This window comes from Phalacrocorax carbo, chromosome 11, assembly GCF_963921805.1.
Source record: "Phalacrocorax carbo chromosome 11, bPhaCar2.1, whole genome shotgun sequence".
Classification (NCBI taxonomy): domain Eukaryota; kingdom Metazoa; phylum Chordata; class Aves; order Suliformes; family Phalacrocoracidae; genus Phalacrocorax; species Phalacrocorax carbo.
The window spans coordinates 10,423,818-10,441,359 of NC_087523.1; the positions used below are offsets into that span (position 1 = coordinate 10,423,818).

General features: G+C 39.9%; 1 protein-coding gene across 11 annotated transcripts in view; it reads left to right on the forward strand.

The window, feature by feature from the left end:
* The window catches only part of KLHL13 (kelch like family member 13), a 91,467-nt gene extending 74,128 nt beyond the window's left edge, over positions 1–17,339 (forward strand). For 10 of the 11 annotated variants that reach the window (XM_064462988.1, XM_064462992.1, XM_064462990.1 and 7 more), the window contains 3 exons: positions 94–889; positions 8,554–8,667; positions 10,674–12,229. In XM_064462988.1, coding sequence (XP_064319058.1) covers positions 94–889; positions 8,554–8,667; positions 10,674–11,161 — 1,398 coding nt within the window. In that variant the 3' untranslated portion in view covers positions 11,162–12,229. Of the gene's footprint in view, positions 1–93; positions 890–8,553; positions 8,668–10,673; positions 12,230–12,467 lie in introns of those variants that run through there. The other variant, XM_064462998.1, reaches the window with a different exon arrangement.
* Positions 17,340–17,542: the final 203 nt, after the last annotated feature.

The window sequence follows — 17,542 nt, forward strand, 5'->3', positions numbered from 1 at the left end:
TTGCTGATTCCATAGTATTAATTAAATTCTACATTATCATTTAGACACCAAATTAAGAAAGTGTTTTGATTCCTCTTTCTGTTTACTTAATAGGTTTCATTGGAAAACTGTGTTGAGGTTGGGCGAATTGCCAACACATACAATCTCACAGAAGTGGATAAATATGTTAATAATTTCATCCTGAAGAACTTCCCTGCGTTATTAAGTACTGGTGAATTTGTGAAACTCCCCTTTGAACGTCTTGCCTTTGTGCTTTCAAGTAATAGCCTTAAGCACTGCACTGAACTTGAACTGTTCAAGGCAGCTTGTCGCTGGCTACGGTATGAGGAGCCTCGGATGGAGTACGCTGCAAAGCTAATGAAGAACATCAGGTTTCCGCTGATGACGCCCCAGGATCTTATTAACTATGTTCAAACGGTGGACTTCATGAGAACTGACAATACCTGTGTAAACTTGCTTTTGGAAGCCAGCAATTACCAAATGATGCCATACATGCAGCCGGTTATGCAGTCGGAGAGGACTGCCATTCGCTCAGACAGCACTCACTTGGTGACGTTGGGGGGAGTGCTGAGGCAGCAGCTGGTTGTCAGCAAGGAGTTACGGATGTATGATGAAAAGGCCCATGAATGGAAATCCTTAGCTCCCATGGATGCACCAAGGTACCAGCACGGCATCGCCGTGATTGGAAACTTTCTTTACGTTGTCGGGGGCCAGAGCAACTACGACACAAAGGGAAAGACGGCGGTTGACACGGTCTTTAGGTTTGATCCTCGCTACAACAAGTGGATGCAAGTTGCATCTTTAAATGAGAAGCGCACCTTCTTCCACCTAAGTGCCCTCAAAGGACATTTGTATGCAGTCGGTGGCCGAAATGCAGCGGGTGAGCTAGGTGAGTGCTGCTCCTCAAGCACGGCTTCTTGCCTTGCTTTTTGGGCCTGGAAATACTGTGCTGCTCTATGAATGGGTGGAGAGGGAACAAGCTGAAGTTGTTGATCTGCAGCTTCTTTCTGGAAACACTGAAAATGCCTAGAGAAATTTGTCTGGATACTGTTAGCAGTTAATTTTTAAAGGGCTTCCACAAAAAATTTCCAAATACATGTATCTTTTGTATCGATCCATAATATCTGATGCTTCCATCTTTATCATCAAACATGAAGTAAGAGCGTGTCTACCTATATAAGCATGTGTGTGTATATATAGATATAAATGCAACTATACACACACAAAGAAAATCATTACTTAAGCTTAGAAACCAAACCCATTCTTTTCACTCTTACGCAATACCTACATGACTTTCTAACTGAAACTTACTGTTCAATGAAGGTTGTATTTGAAAACACACAATCTTTCTCAAATAGTAATTTTGAAATAGTAATTTTCTTCTTCCTTAAAGTGGGTTAATGACGAAGTGATTTGTTTCACTCACAGATCAGTTTGATTCAGGTCTCCTGAGTTCTGGACTTTTTAGTTACTAAATATGTTACATTTTGCCCGTGATCTGTTACCTTGTTACACAGTTAACGCACTTATACCAATGACCCTGTCCTGCTGCTTCCTTTTTTGACTCCTTTGCAAATGATGATTCGTTTTCCTTGACCAAAAAAAAAAAAAAAAAAAAATTCAGGGAAATAAGATGGTTGGAAACAAACAATAAATACATGGTAACTTTTAATATATCTGAAGTCTGTATTAATCCACTGCATTTTCTGAAGCCACAGTGGTTATCATTTGCAGTCAAGTCTGGGAGCTTACACTCAATTTTAAATTTGTCTGTGCTTTAAAATTGAAATGTTACGGTGATTTGTTTGGAATTTTAGTATAATATTATATCTAAACCAGATGCAACATTTCATTATTTTGTTTGCTGCTCTCAGCCCAATACTTATGCATGACTTCTCAAGTCTTTGTGGGAGTATCTCTTGCTCCTGAGAACTGCTTTTTAGAAATGCACTGATATCTTCAAGTGCAGTGAGAAGCATGTTGAATTGAAACAATACAAAACCTAATCTGTGATTTTTATTTTTATTTAATTAATGCATCTCAGTCGTTCATGTATATATACACTTTGTTTCATGATTGAAATGCAGACTGACTTAGGAAGCATAGTGCATTGCTTCCACTACACAAAACTGGGCTGGTTTTGCTAGAAGTTTAAAATCCATTCTAATGTTTGATGAAATGAGACATTTAAAAATGCCCCTGTTTTAAAAAAAACACAACTAAACATAAAACAAAAGACCCGCAAAAAACGCTCAACCCCCCCAAAAAAACAACCATGGGAAACTGTTTTCCATAACTCGTTTTGTCTAGACAGCCATTTTCTGATGCAGATCCAGAGGTTTTCAGGTTTCTTCTTACATGTCACTTTATTCACCTGAAAATACATTGTAAAAGCAAGCTTAATGCCTTGTGAAAGACCAAATGTACAAACTAACGTGTATTGATCTTTATCTTGAGTATCAGAAAACCTGACATTCATTGAGCTGTTTTCTAATGGTATGAATTAATAGCAGATAATCAGATTGCTGTCCTTGTGTAATGTACCATCTAAACAGAGTAGGGTTATAAGAATGTCAGTGAAAAAGTTGCAAGTCTAACAAAATCAATATGAAATAATACTGTCACTAAGCCAGTGCAATCTGTGTGTACAGCAGGCTTTAAGCTCAGTGTTTTTCCTAAATTAGATCGAGCAGTATTGTTCTGCTGACCTCAAGACTTCTGCAGCTTTAATTAAAATACAAAATCTGTCAGCTGTCTAAAATTCTTCTGTAAAGATATCATTAAAATGCTGCAATGATTTTCACACAGACCTGAAAAATGTCATTGGATCATTCTGCAGGAAGAGCACTCTATAAATGCTTAATATTGTAGCTGTCTGGTGCTTTGATTTGGGGCTTCAGTTTCTTTTCTTGTTAATTGTGAGGCAAGTCACTTTTCATTTTCATGTTTCTTTCATAAACCTTGGCAGCTGAAAGATGAAATCCAGCTTAAACTTCCCATTCTCTTCAGATGAGAAAAACTCTCAAGCTTTTCATAGAAGAGAAGGTCAAATGTGTGTTGGACAGGTATTAAAGAAGTTGCCCTTGGGTTCAAACTAATTTCAATCTGTTGTTAGAGAGGAAAAATTCCAAAACCTGAATTCAGCTTTCTGGAAGATCAGCTCTTATGGAAAGGGGCCAAAGGATTAATGTTACAAAAATGAAATTTTTTTTTCTTTCCTTCTGACATTCACTGGAGTAAAAATTATACTTTTTTGAGGGTCTCTATCAAGCCTTCCAAAAACAGTTTTCAAATGTTTAATCTTCTGGGAACTTCGTAAGTACCACTTTCTGCCTCAGTAGTATGTGCTGTAGCAGTAACCAACAGCTGCTCTTTAGCAGCACACGCCACTGAGCAAGGTGTGGTTCGTTGGTAAGGACAGGCGAATTTGCATGTGGTGAATGGTACGTGAATTGGAATATGGGAAATGTATCTTTGAAATACACAGAATTATGAAATTATAATGCAGGTTTGTCAGCCCTGTGACAACTTAGGGCTGTGCAGAAGCATGTACCACTCCTAGAAGGATTGCGCATAATTCTGGTTGGGTCTTTTTAAACGTCAGAGCAGGCACCTGCCAAGGATACAGGGAGAGCAGCGCTCTGGCGTGAGGAGACCACCAGCCTGGAGAAGGCAGGTGTACAAAAGGCAAGACTTTTTGGAAAAGGAGACAAAGGGAAAACCAGGTGTGGCTCACAGGGGATACATGCGAAGCGGAGCTCAGCGGCCGTTTCCCACCGTGCTGTTGTGCAGAGCACTGGATGCTTTTTTCTCTTCTTCGACAAGTAGATTTTTGTATTTGTTTTTTGAAAGGGTTCAGTTGTAGTGCGTGACGATGATGGCAGGAGTTTGCCTTTAAGTATCAGAAAACTTTTGTGCAGTTAGGTACTTTCCGGATCCTTCAGGCTCTGCTGTTGATAGGCTTGAGTGGAGTTTGAGTTTTTTATTTACGGGCTTTCCCGAGCACTTTAGGGGATGTTGGGTTGTGACTAAACCACAGATTTGTTGATACCTTTGTCATTATGCTGCAATAAAGACAGAAAGAGAAGACTTCTAGTCCAGGGCAGGACAGTTATGTGATTTTTCTGGCCCCCTGCCCAAGAAGTGGGAAGGCATTTATTTTCCAGCTGCCCTTTATGATGCTTAACTCTCAATTTAAACAACTCCTTGTTTATGTAAAAACTTCTCTCGTGAGTCTGTATAATACATATATTTAAGATGTTGCTGGTTAAGAAGAAGAATATGCATCACTACCCAGTTGGGGTGTTTGCTGTCTGTGTAGTACTGTGAATATCAAATCCAAGTGTGAACTGGAGGACCCCTTGCACAGGAGCTTATTTTGAAGTGGCTCCTTGCTATGCTAGGGACTAAATTACTCGGGGTTCTGTTTAATTTAACCAAGTCAGCTTTGAGTTCTACAGAAGCAAGATGTATTATAGCAATAATGTAACAAAATTAAGATCCTGGATTTTGGGACATCACACACAGTTGCCAAGTGCTGCTGCAATAAACATCAAGACACATTCGAAGCTACTGACAGAGAAGTGGTAAATATCTGTGTGCTCCTCAAACGGCATCACAGATGGCACTATAAAATGAGTGCAGGCTGAGCATCCCTTGGGACTGCCAAAGCTTTGTGTCTTTTTGAGATTGCTTAATTCTGTTAAAATGAGGCCTGTCTTCCCTGGATTATGGTAATGAACAGATCAGAAGTTCCACTGTTAAACATAAATAAGGCCTGATTTGAATCATTCATGCTGTTGGGAGAATGAATCCATCAGTCTCACACTATATAGGATATACATGTAGCTTCAATAAAGTAGCAGTTCTTTTGAGTGTTTTGTGAGCGATGCTCTGTCTGGAGATGACGTATAGAACACCCTGATGCCTCTTTTGAATTAACAGGTACCTTTAAGAGCTGAAGTTGTGAATATTTTCTTTCCTTTTCAGTGCAGAGGGAGATCTTATTGAGAGAGAGAAGTGGAATGACCCTGCAAGGAAACAGGGAAATAACTATGCAGAACAACCTCACAGAACAGTAGGGTTTTTTCAACGGGGAAATAATTACCTTTGTTTTAGAGCATGGTAGATTTGAGATCTGAGTTGGAATCACTTGGCTGAAATACTGTCAAACAGTACTTTAGTTTTACTGGTGATATTTGGGAGAATTTTGAAGTGACATCAGAAAGTGAGGGATCTTTGACTCAACAGCGTCCTTTCTCAGATAACTAATGTCTGACGTGGTGATCGTGGTGGCACTAATGTGTACCAATCTCCACGTGTTTTGTCTTCTCTTGCTAAAGTGACCTTTTGGCTGTGGTTTCTCTCTTAAATGCAGAAGTGCAGAGTGAGATAAACAGTTGTCCAGCATTGAATGTCGTGTTAATCGGTTACTGCTGGCTTTGCAGTTGCTTTGCACATACACTGTTCTTCCTGTCCTTATAGTGTATCAGAAATTTAAGTTCCTCACCTCAGCAGAGAGTGGAAGCGCTATGGGAAAGAGGATGCCTTTGTGAAAGCAAGAAGAATGATGATTTTGGTGCAGCACAGCAGCAAACAGCAGGTCGGAAGGGTCTGCTGTCAGGGTAGAACTGGGACAGCTATAATTACTTGCATGTCAAGTCTGGCTTTCTCTGTTCTTGAAATTTCTGCACATCTTTGTTGTCTTCTGATTGCTAAATAGAGCGGAGTAGAAGGGAGCTTTCCTCTTTAGAAAAGAATATTGGAGTGGATGAATACGTTTATACAAGAAAGAGCATGGGTTTATTTGAGGATTGGGCAAACGCTGCGTGTGGTGCCAAGGTGGCAGTACACGGAAATACAACTCATAGATTTAATTTTAGGTGTGCTTTGTCGAATCAGTTCTTTGTGCCTGTACCTTTATCTGGGCAAGAGGCTGTCTCCAGCATTCACTGGCTTTATGGCTATGTAAGTCCTTGACGGATATCCAAAGTCTACAGGATATCAAATGGGAAAAATACCAACATTTTTAAAGAAGATATTTTTGACTTTATAAAATTAAGCCTGACGTTAAAAATTTTCATGGTAGAAGAATTGCCTTGAATACCTTTTCGTATGTTTGTTTATGCAGACTTTTATCTCTCTGTACATGTGTGTAATGTGAAAGGCAGCTCGAGGCTCTCCTTGGATGTCTGATGTAGGAAACGCGGTACAAGAAGGCTAGGTTGCAGGAGTGTTTAGCGAAGGACTGATCTCTTAAAATTGAACTTCTCCATCCTGGTCAGATTTTTTTTAAATCACAAGTTTGGCATGTCAACAGTAGTGTACAGACAGGCTTGGCTTCAGTTACTTCGCATCAGTTTATTTTTTGTCTCTCTTACGAAGCCCTGAGATGGCTGGCTTAACTGGGGCTCCATGTGCAAGTCACTCCTATAAAACCAGAAGCATTTCAGCCTTCCATTACTATTTTTAAATAGTTTCAAGAATATGAAATTAATCACTTCATACCTGTGAATTGATGTACATAATTTGTTCTGAAACAGGAATTTAGCATGTTTTTGCCTTATATCATTAACTTAATATTCTGGACCAGCACTTTTCTGCATTTCTTAAATTAAAATTTCAGCTCCTGGGTGGGGAAAAGCTCAAGAAAATGCAGTGTGCTGTAACAATTTAGCAATTCTTATGTGCCATATAGTTTTTTTGTATTTTTTATTTCTAACCTTAGATGGTGCTGGACGGGTGGTCAAACAGTATTCCCGAGACTGAAACTGGAAGCTTCTATTTTGAGTGTGTCTACTTGAGATACTAATTGCATGGAATTACGAAACATCCTGTTTTGCAGCAGCAAGGAGGTTGTGCATTTTACAGCAGCTAAAAGATAATTCAGAAGATCACAGCAATGTGGTCTTTGCTAAATTTTTACGTGACTAGGGATTTTTTGATGGTAGTCTAAGACCATAGCTATACCTTACTCTTCCAAAATGCTCTGAAGGGTTTCTTTTTTTTTTTTTTAATAAGACAGATTTGGAGTTAGGGTGAGGTACCTTGTAGTCACTGTATGGCTGTTACCGATGGATGTACTTTACTGACCTGGCCAGTACTGCTAATTCTGCAGGCTTATACTAACAATAACTAGTTTCTGCCTTTAAAATAGCAAGTTTCCCAGCTTCTAGATTTTTTTCAGCTTCTAGTCTCTTTCAGTTGATGTGTAATCCTGGACTGTAAGTCACCATAGAGCTGGCTCAGATTTTTTTACCATTGGTTGAATAAAAACCTTGTTCTAGAGCAAGTGAAATGCCACTTTCAGAGACAGATTCGATTTTGTATGTGTAATTCATAAACATCTCTTCAGAGATTAAGCAGTGTATAACAAGCATTAGAATCTGATTCTTAATTTTAATTATTTAGAATTAGATTTAATTTGTCTTTAAGATAACACATTTATTGATAATTGCTTTGTGGATCGTAAGGTCACTATATTAACAGGGTTTTTCAGAATCTCTTGCCCCCGTGGTCATATTGTACTATCGAAGCTGCTAATCTCTACAGCTTCCTCAGCTCCATCATTAAATCCGTTTTCTATTTCCATTCTCTGTGCTTGTTGAGTCGCCCTTTTCCTGCAACCCCACATCTCTTCCATCCCACTTCGAAGAGAGGATTCCTTCTCAGAAATGCTTTCTGCAAGGACGTCTGGTCTCCAGGTTTCTTTAACTTAGTATTAACCTGCGATTTCTGATTTCACAAATCCTTTAGTAATTCTAACGTTCTAGTTCACAGAAAGCTGCAGAGGTGGAGCTGTATATCGACACAGGCACTACTTCTCTCCACGCGAGATTCAATGCTTTTTCTCTTGTATTTTTTTTGAAGCTTGGCTTGTGTAAACTCTTTGAACTAATGACTTACATATGCTGTGCTGTATGTTGCTGTGCAAGTATTTAGTAAAACATTGCAAGACAACAGGGAATCAGTAAACAGTTGCTGCCCCCTTTTGAGGGTATAGGGCCAGTTCAGTGCTAAATGCCAAGAAGGAAATCTAGCCTGATTTTCTGCATGGGTGGGATGTTGCTGAAGACGTGGGTCTGTTCTGGTTGCTGGATGTATTGATCCTCTCTTTGAGATAAGTTTGAAGTTTTATTCCCTATCTCACTACAGCAGACACTGAAGGGAGTTATGCAAGAGGAAAGGGTAGAAAAGCTGAATTCACCCAGCTTCGTTGCCATTTTCTCTGGTGTCCCACAGCTGTACCTCTGGCAGGGTTCATGAGCTGGGGCAGGTTGTGTGTCAAGCAGGAATGGGAATGAGGCAAGTGGAAGGCAAGAATACAAGAGGGTTTTTTCTTCCTTTTTGTTCCTCTGGGATGAAGCTTGAGGTTTTCTCTGTATTGTCTCTTGACATAATGCTCAATAATTCCCTTGACGCTTTCTCAGCTGAACCATGTTTCTCATTGATACTTCCTCTGTTTATGAATATATTACTGCCACTGTGACTGTACTCCAAACCAAACTGCCATGCTAGCTTCAACGTTTTTGTACTCTCATTTGTTTTAAACAGCCACTGTGGAATGTTACAATCCCAGAATGAATGAATGGAGCTATGTCGCAAAAATGAATGAACCCCACTATGGTCATGCTGGAACCGTGTATGGGGGATTAATGTATATTTCAGGTAAATAATTCCGATGATCATATAATTTGTATGAAACAATTACTTATCTGACTTTTTCTATTTCAGTTGGAGACAATAAAAATTAATCTCTGGTTGCAGTAAGTTTGCCATGGTATAAGTGTAATGCAATTTCATATGAAGCCAGTCAAATAGCATATATACTGCAGAGTCTGAGAAAACTATTTTAGATAATATTATCCATTTATATAGTAAATGACAGCTCTGAATTCCAAAGCAGTTAGTCACTTCAACTGTCAGAATACATTTTTCTGTGGCAACACCACTTGTATGCATTTATATAGCAATAACCATTAAACACATCCCCTTTGATACGTTTTGGAAACCATTGCAAATTTTAATACTTTAAAGAACAACATCTGCCTTCATTGAGCTAATGGAAAGGGATAAGTTTTCGTGTTAATGACAATATACAAACGATGCCTGTACTTTCATTTGTAATACACTCAGTCCTATATGTCACCGAGGTTATAGTTTCATTCCATTTTTTCCACAAACTGGGGGAAATGGGTTTCCTGAAAATCTGAAATCAATTTTTAAAGAAGATTCAGTCTGTCACCGACCCCTACAGAGATCAGACCTATTGTGTTTTCCTACTGCGACTTTCAGCTTAGCTCTTGGATGATATCCCTTAAATTCAGAGCAGGAGGTGGGACAAAGTTGCTTAGCTGTAAAGAACTGGCAGGGAGATGCCCTGGACTGGATTGGGTGTTTTGAAGCAGGGGGTCTTTGGCAGTAGACTAGTAGGGATTTGTTTGAACATTTACCATAAGGTACAGCTTCTTATTTTGCTGTGAGCAAGTCCATTAAGCTAGCTTCTAATCATTGTCCTGCTATTTGTACTTTTTTGCCCATTTTGCTTGTTTTACTGCAGGTGACGTGTATATATGCTCTCTCCTGTGTCTTTTCATGTAGATGCTGTGTATTTCCCACAGATTTTCCATTTCCTCCTGTCCTCTCAGATATCCCCGTGAGTCTAGACACTTTTGGGGTTCAAAACGTGAAGATTGGTTCCTTTGCCATTAAAGCCTCTTCTCTCTGACATTCTCCTAAGCACTGCCACTACTATGGCTGTCACTTAAGTGTCAGGACCAGACAGTCCTATTTTTTTCTGTGTTTAATTTTTACTGTCCGACTGAAGAATTAAGTACTTCCTTGCAGAACTGCAGGCACCATGCCACCTCTGTCCGCTAGTAATCCAAGCGTGATAATTCAGTGTTGAATGGTTAGATCAGCAGGAGGTTGTTCAGTACCAGTGTGTTCTCTGCATATTTTTTAGCAACTTAAATATAGTTGCATTATGATCTTAAACCATAGCCAATAAGCCTACCGTGTCCAAAATTGGCGTGACTGCTTTCTGGCCTGCCTAGTGACCTTGCAGAAAGGTGGCACATCTCATCCACTGATGGGAAATTGTCCTGTGATTTCCCCTGAAGCCTCCAAGTGCTTTTGCAGGGAACCGTGAAGAAGGTAAATACAGAGACCCAGAGGCATCTATTAACAGAGAAGAATATTTGAAATCTGTGTCCTCTCTCTCTTCAGTTCAAGTTGATGGAAAAAGTTTTCTGAAGAAAATTCTGCTCTGTGATAGGACCACTTAAAACACAATAGCATAGTATCAAAATTTGAAAGGGAAGTGGAGTCCTCTTTTCTTGATGGTGGGAAGCAAAACTAGCAAACTGAACAAATGGAAGCAAAGAAATAATTTTGCCAAAATGAAGCATAGGTAACAATTTTTCTTTTAATCTGCCAGTATCATCATATGTAATGAAGTACTGTATGAGACATTACTTCTTTCCATATTCAGAATTACAGGAGCAAGGTACATAAAAAATGCCATTTGATATGGAGCCATTTGATGTGATAGGAATCTAAGTTAACCTGAAAAAGTTTAAGGGAAGGCTGAGTTCCTTCACAGAAATGTATGATTCTGCTATTTATTTATTGCTAGGAGGAACACTGCTCTAACGTGTGCTTTATTTCTCTAGGGGGAATTACCCATGATACTTTCCAAAAGGAACTTATGTGTTTTGACCCTGACACAGACAAATGGACTCAGAAAGCTCCGATGACAACAGTCAGAGGTCTGCATTGCATGTGTACTGTAGGAGACAAGCTATATGTTATTGGTGGAAATCACTTTAGAGGAACGAGTGATTATGATGATGTTCTAAGCTGTGAATATTACTCACCAACTCTAGACCAGTGGACTCCAATTGCTGCCATGTTACGTGGGCAAAGTGATGTTGGGGTTGCTGTCTTTGAAAATAAAATCTATGTTGTTGGAGGATATTCTTGGAATAATCGGTGTATGGTGGAAATAGTTCAGAAATATGATCCGGAAAAAGATGAGTGGCATAAAGTATTTGACCTTCCAGAATCACTTGGAGGCATTCGAGCCTGCACTCTTACTGTTTTCCCACCGGAGGACAATACAGGGTCACCGTCTAGAGAATCTCCTCTTTCAGCACCTTAGAAACATCCCTTGACTTATGATGTTGTAGTAACACCTTTGCACTGCATCATGGAGTCTGTTATTTTTCTTCAGTAGTTTCTGTTAGGCTTAGCCTACAGCATTTCGTACAATTACTGGAAAAAAAAAAGACTTTGACATTATTCGTGCTGTTTGTTTGGCCTAGAATGTTTGTCAAGTGGTTAACAAAAACCAGATGTACTCACCCAAGCCAAATGTTTAACAAATGAGAAGATATTGTCTATGAAATGTATGAACTAGGTACGTTGTTAATGTTGTGTATTGGGTGTGAGGTACCTTATAGCTTACATTTGGAAGCCCAGTGAGTCAAATGTGAAGGCTTTGTATTGAACACATTCTTTCACTAAACTGCATAATTGAAATTTTTTTCCCTTTCGTTTTTGACTGCAGATTACAAGGGGAGGTAGACCACATCAATGTGAACTATGACAGAAGGTTGCCAAGGGGCCTGAGCTACCTCCCTCTTTTCACAGAGTATTTTTGACATATCTGTTTACCCACCAGACTTTGTGGGTCCTTTCAGAGCATATGAAGTTTCTTAGGCAGAGGGGAGAAATAAAATAATTTTAAAATACTAGCACTGTACAGGAAGTGGACCTTGAGAGGCCGGGAGTTTTTTTATACCGTGTATCGAGTGTTTTTCCTCAGTTGGCTGAGTGACACTTCAAACAAAAGATTTAAAATGTCTGGGTTTTTTAATTTGGTGTTTTCAGGAACTGGCTCCCGCTTGCATGGGAGCACACACTATTAACAAACGGGAATTCAGTGCAGCTGTATATTCTGTTGTACGCCTGTACTGAATAGAGGTAGATAAGGGCTAGAAATATTAACTTAAGCCACTAAATTTGACCAAATTGTTCCATCAGATCAAATTTAATCTAACTTTTCTCCTTCGCTGTTGGGATAACTTGCATCATGTGTCCTCTGTATAGTCTCAGTAAACAAGGTTATTTAGCACAAAGTGCAGCTTCAGCGAGAGAGCTGCTTTTGCTCAGTGAACTTGGACTACCACATTTTACGTAATTTTATTCAATAAAACTTTTAAATGCAGTTATTCAGTCTAAGCTACCTCATTAATGTATTTGGTTTTCTTCCTCTGCCTCACTGTCTCCAGGATACGCGTTACGTATATCTGTGTGGGTAGATTAATTTGCTAGGAAACCAATGCAGAAGTGATCGGGAATGGGTGTTTTTGACCTACTTTTAAGACATTGTTTTGGCCTGATGTGTTCATTTTATTGTTAAGAACTGACAAAAGAACAAACGGTCTTAACTTTTTTCCTTGGAGAACTACCGCTTATGCATGCGGCCAGGCGCATTTACGGAAACCTTGATCTGCTCCAAAATACAGTGCACTGCTGAGAAGTTGCAGCTCTGAGTGTGTATAGAAGGCGAATACCATCGTGCTTGTTCTGAACTTCCCATCGTATGTTGCAAGTGGTTTTGCTAATGAACACAGAGGGGCATCATCTGGGGAAAATTGTTTACATCTGTTAGCTGATTTTCTTGTGCTAGCTATTACCATTAATCATGTAAAGTTTAATGGACTTCTGTTGGGAGTATGCTGTTTGTATTTTGTCCCTGCTTGATGCATCAAGCAGCAGTATTACTATGGTGTCAATTTTGGAAGTACTGATATTTATTCTTTATGCATTTTACTAGTAATGATCACTACCAAAATATATGTGTAAGCTTTAGGTTTTATAATTGTTTTGGTTAAAATCAAAAGCAATTCTTCCTCTTTAAAAAAATAATAATCTTAATTCTGAGTAACTGGGCAGGGTTGTTACAGGTGTTAATAGTGGCACCAGTGAATACTCTTGGAAAGTAGCCAGTCAAGATGAATTGACTCATCACCTTAAGAATATTCTTCTAATCCTGTGCAAAGCATCAGATAGGAAAATGTTGCTCTGTCATTTAAGTATGTGTCAGTCATCTAAATGTCGCATGCTAGTAATTTTCTTTTCCAGCTCAGAGACCAGATTTTAAAGCCTGCTTGAGTTTAAATCCCCTGAAATTCATATTCCATTTCTATTTTATTAATTAAACTACAAAGTAGTTGAAGTAGTTGCAACTCCCTTTGGATAACATAAATACATCCTGCTGTCTGTAGGCTGGGGGTGAGGAGGTGCACTGATTAAAAGTGGCTATCTTCACTGGTACTCTCCATGCAGAAGCAGCTTAGGGTGGGTTCTAACCGTTATGAGACTGTTAGAAGGCAGGATGTCAAATTTTTGTGTCTGAGCCTTGAGAATAGCCCAGGAGCTGGTATATGATTGCGGTGTAGAGACTTAATATTTTTTTAGTGACTCATTATCTATTCTACTTAAAGTGGAAGAATTCTTTTTGAACGTCATTTTGTCATCAGTGTTGGACATAGCAGAGTGGATTAAATGTAGTGCTTCAATCAAATTAATCTTTGAGGTTTTTTCTTATATCCCCCTCTGGATTAGAGTGTTCCTAGTGACATTAGTTAACATCTACTCACCAGAATTGAAAAGCAAACATCAAAGATTTGCCGAGACCTGCAAACAGTTTTCTTCTGTAATGCAGTGTAAAATGACTTAATTCTCATTACATCTGTCTTAACCATAGCATAACAAACCCTATCCATCTCTGAATCCACAGCTGTAGGTGTACATGTAGATAGAGCAGATATTCAGTCTCCTTTTTCAGTAAGGCTGCTTTTATGAAGAGTAAGTGTGTCATCGTATCTAGAGCCAGCAGTGTCCAGATGATAAGCAGCCACCTCTTTTTCGTACATCTTGAATGCTTTCATTACTGCAGTTATAGTACCTAAATTAGAAAAACATCTGGGTAAAAAGCAGTTGTTAGATATTTGACCTGAATGCGAACCAGACTACGTGAGTGTGCCGGCCGGGAGAGCCGCTGGAGCTGCCTGCCCTCCCCCAGTGATGGCAGACCCACACTGCAATCTTGGAATTGATTTAGACTTTGCTTTTTTTGGTGCCCAATTAGCAGCAAATGCCAGAAGTCCTCACTTCCATATACAACTCATCAAAAGGCCTGGCTGATATCCCTGCAAAGAAACGCAGCACTCTGAATGACTCGAGGCATCTGGGATGGAAATTCCCTTGTGCTGTGTTTTGAAATAGGACAAGAACGATGAGGAAGAGAACCTGGAAAACCCAGAATATTTGAAGTTTCTTTGCCCTGTTTACATCAAGGAGCTGATCGTCTGCAGATGTCCAGTTTTCCATGGTTCCCCTTCCCTTAAAGTCGTGTAAGGTCTGAGAGTCTGGTCCAGGGAAAGCAGTTAATGGCAGGACCCAACCTCTCCTGGGGCATTTGCAGTCTTAGCATTCTTGGGATAATGGAGTTATGAAGGGGTGAGAACTGGAGCAGCAGAATGCAGCTGACCTGTGGCTCTAGAGTTCCCTGTGCGGAAGAATCACGGAGTCTTACGGCACAAAAATGAGTTGTGCCATATCAGTGCTACTTTTAAATTGCCCATTTTGTTTCTGAGGAGGGGGATATTCAAGGAGTAGCGTTTTAGTAACAGTCAGAAGCTTAAAGCAATAGTCTGATTCTTCAGTGGAATAATGGAAATCTTGGATTAGGGCAGTTTGCATACAGATAAATAAAATTCTCCCCAAAGGTTTAAAGTCTTAGTCTGATGGACTGGTTGGACATAAAAAATAATTTGATGCCACAGCAATAAGTGCAATACATCTGGAGAGGTTTAAAGCCAAAGATTTGGGGATTATCTGATCTGGAAAGATCGGAGCACTTTTTTTTTTTTTTGCAAAGTTCACTCTGCCTACTGGAACTGTTGTTACTCCTTAATTTATACTCCGGCTGGTACGTACCTCACCCTTGCATTGGTGTCTGACTCTGCTGGTTACTAGGTTTTTAATCCTTCCTTTTTGTAGCTGAGATCTTTGTTACTACTTCTGCACCTAATTGGAATTGATGAAGCTGAAGCTTTTCTAGTGGTGTGATCCATCAAGGGAGAAAATAGCCCACTGCTGGTGTGTAACATAATCTTTAAATGTAATCATAATTCAGCTTGTGCATACTTTGAAATATATAAGTAATTTTAACCTAGTGAAAGGTCTGTGTGTGTGGTGAAGGAGTAACGTGTCCCATTTCCTCCTGCCTTGTACCTTACATGGTGTTTTAGGCTGTGCGTAGTGAGTGGTAGTTACCCAGAGATCTGCAGGGTGACTCACTTTAGGCTTTCCATGCTCTGTCAGTGTTGTGTACTTGCACAGCATATGTAGCTGCTTAGACTTTTTTCCTTTTATATTTTAGTTAAAATGTGAATCATTGTTTTTTGTGTACAGATATGTTCAGGAAAAAAGTCTTAAAATGCAGAGTTATGTAGACGTTGCTTAATGATGAAGTTTGTGGTCCCATGGGTACTGCAGGACCTATTCAGCTGTGATCACAGTTTTGAGAACAAGCCAGCAAATTAGGATGACTTTACTGACTGGCACTGGCTTGCACGCTCCTGTTGCCAGTCTTTTACACATCAATAAGTGACCTTTTTTTCTCAGTCCTTAGGCTCTATCTTTTGATGTCCAGCACTGTCTGACCAGCTGGTTACCCATTCTGGGGAAAATGTGGTGGGATTTGTTCCGCAAGGTATCTTGGTAAAACAACGCGGCTAGTTCTTGTCAGGAATTCCAGCATCAGTGGTACACAGGAGTCCTGCGGAGTTGCTTAATGACCAGCTGATCTGTAGAAGATGCAGCCCGGATAAGCTGGGAGCAGTGCTACAGCAGAAGGGATGATTTGGAATGAGGATCGTCTGCTCCTCTGTGTATTGTTTTGGCTCTTGAATGATGGTTTCCCCCCCCATCTTTGGGAGTGTTTGGGTTGGTTACATTTTATTCATAAAATGAGTAAAACCTCTCTAATTTGTAGTGGGAGTGAAAGGTTCAGTTGTTTCTTCTTGAGCTGCATGCTGTTGGGCTAGCCACATATTAATTGAAGTTCTCTATTTGAGGCTGTTTCCGAAGCGTTTAGAAGAATTCAGCTTGCAGTGTGGAAAGACCTCAGATGAAAATGTGTTTTGGGCTGGAAAAACATGAAGCTAGAAAAGTTGCAGAGTGAAATTTGAATTCTAGTCAGGAAAAAAGCATATTTTTAGAGTTTGTTGGCATGGTTCAGAGATTCGTTTAGATGTTGAGGTCCCACAGACTGTCTGGAGCACAATTTTTAAATTTATTTATGTATTTAAAACAACTTATAGTTGGCTTAGGTGAACCAGAGCTCAGTTGTTCATACCTGCTTGGACTCTTGGCTGGCCTGTTGCTGTGTGGGCATTAGGTGTTCTCTCTAGACCTCAGCAATCTGCGCTGGCTGGGGTGCGTTACCTCTCCTCATCCATACTGCCTGTTGATAGAGTTCCAAAATAAATCTGAGCCTTAATTCTTATATCTGAAGTACCTGGTGACTCTGGCCGGCTAAAGATCACGTGGAGCTGTGGAATGAGGACTGTGGCTTTGACTTCTAATTTCCTGCCAGCCCTTTGCTACCCTGCAAGCAAATGTTCCCAAATCCAGGTAAAATGTGTGTGCAGGAGGCAAATCTCGAAAGGCTGACCTAAAGTTTACCCTGGCATCTAGAGACCACCAGAATCTCCTCATCCTCTTTTCCCGGAGGGTTGTGTACCAGAGCTGCTGAGTCCTCTGGAAGGGGTAGAAATACAGCAACTCTTTGGTTTGCAATACTTCATTCTTGGCCATCGCTTCTGCCCTTTCTTTCTTCTGCGCCTATATGGAAATTGCAGGAGGGGAGGGTCAGGGTTTGGTCAGGCTTTGCAGACCTCAGGAGAGAGCAAGCTTGTTTACTGTCGTCTGTCTGCAAAACACTGTGGGGAAAAAGAACTGTAGAAACACTTCAGATTTTAAACATTAACTCCCAGAACAGTATCAATTAATGAAGGAAAACATTAAAATTTCCCCATTATAACATGTGTCCCCCATATCCACTGTTCCAAAACACTTGGCCTCTGTTGGATTAACAGCTCTGCCTTTACCTGCCTTGTTCAACATCATTGTAAAGCAAAACAAAAAGGCTTGGTTTCTTTTCCATTTGTTTTTCATTGCTTGTAACCTTTTCTTAGAAGTGTGGAAATAATTTTCCTTAACATGTTTTATGCACTGAAATAAACAAACCACTGATCACCCGAGTCCCCTCCCCATGTTTCTTACGCAGTGCCTGCCAGTGTCTCTTTCCATATTTTTATCCAAACCTTTGGCAGCTCTCAATAAATATTATGAAGTCATATAACTCCTGCTAATGGGCCCAGGTTCCTCTGCTGCATCGGTAGGTATGGTAAAGAGGGCTCAATACTTTCCTTAACAATGGAATAAATCTGAAGAAATTATTTCC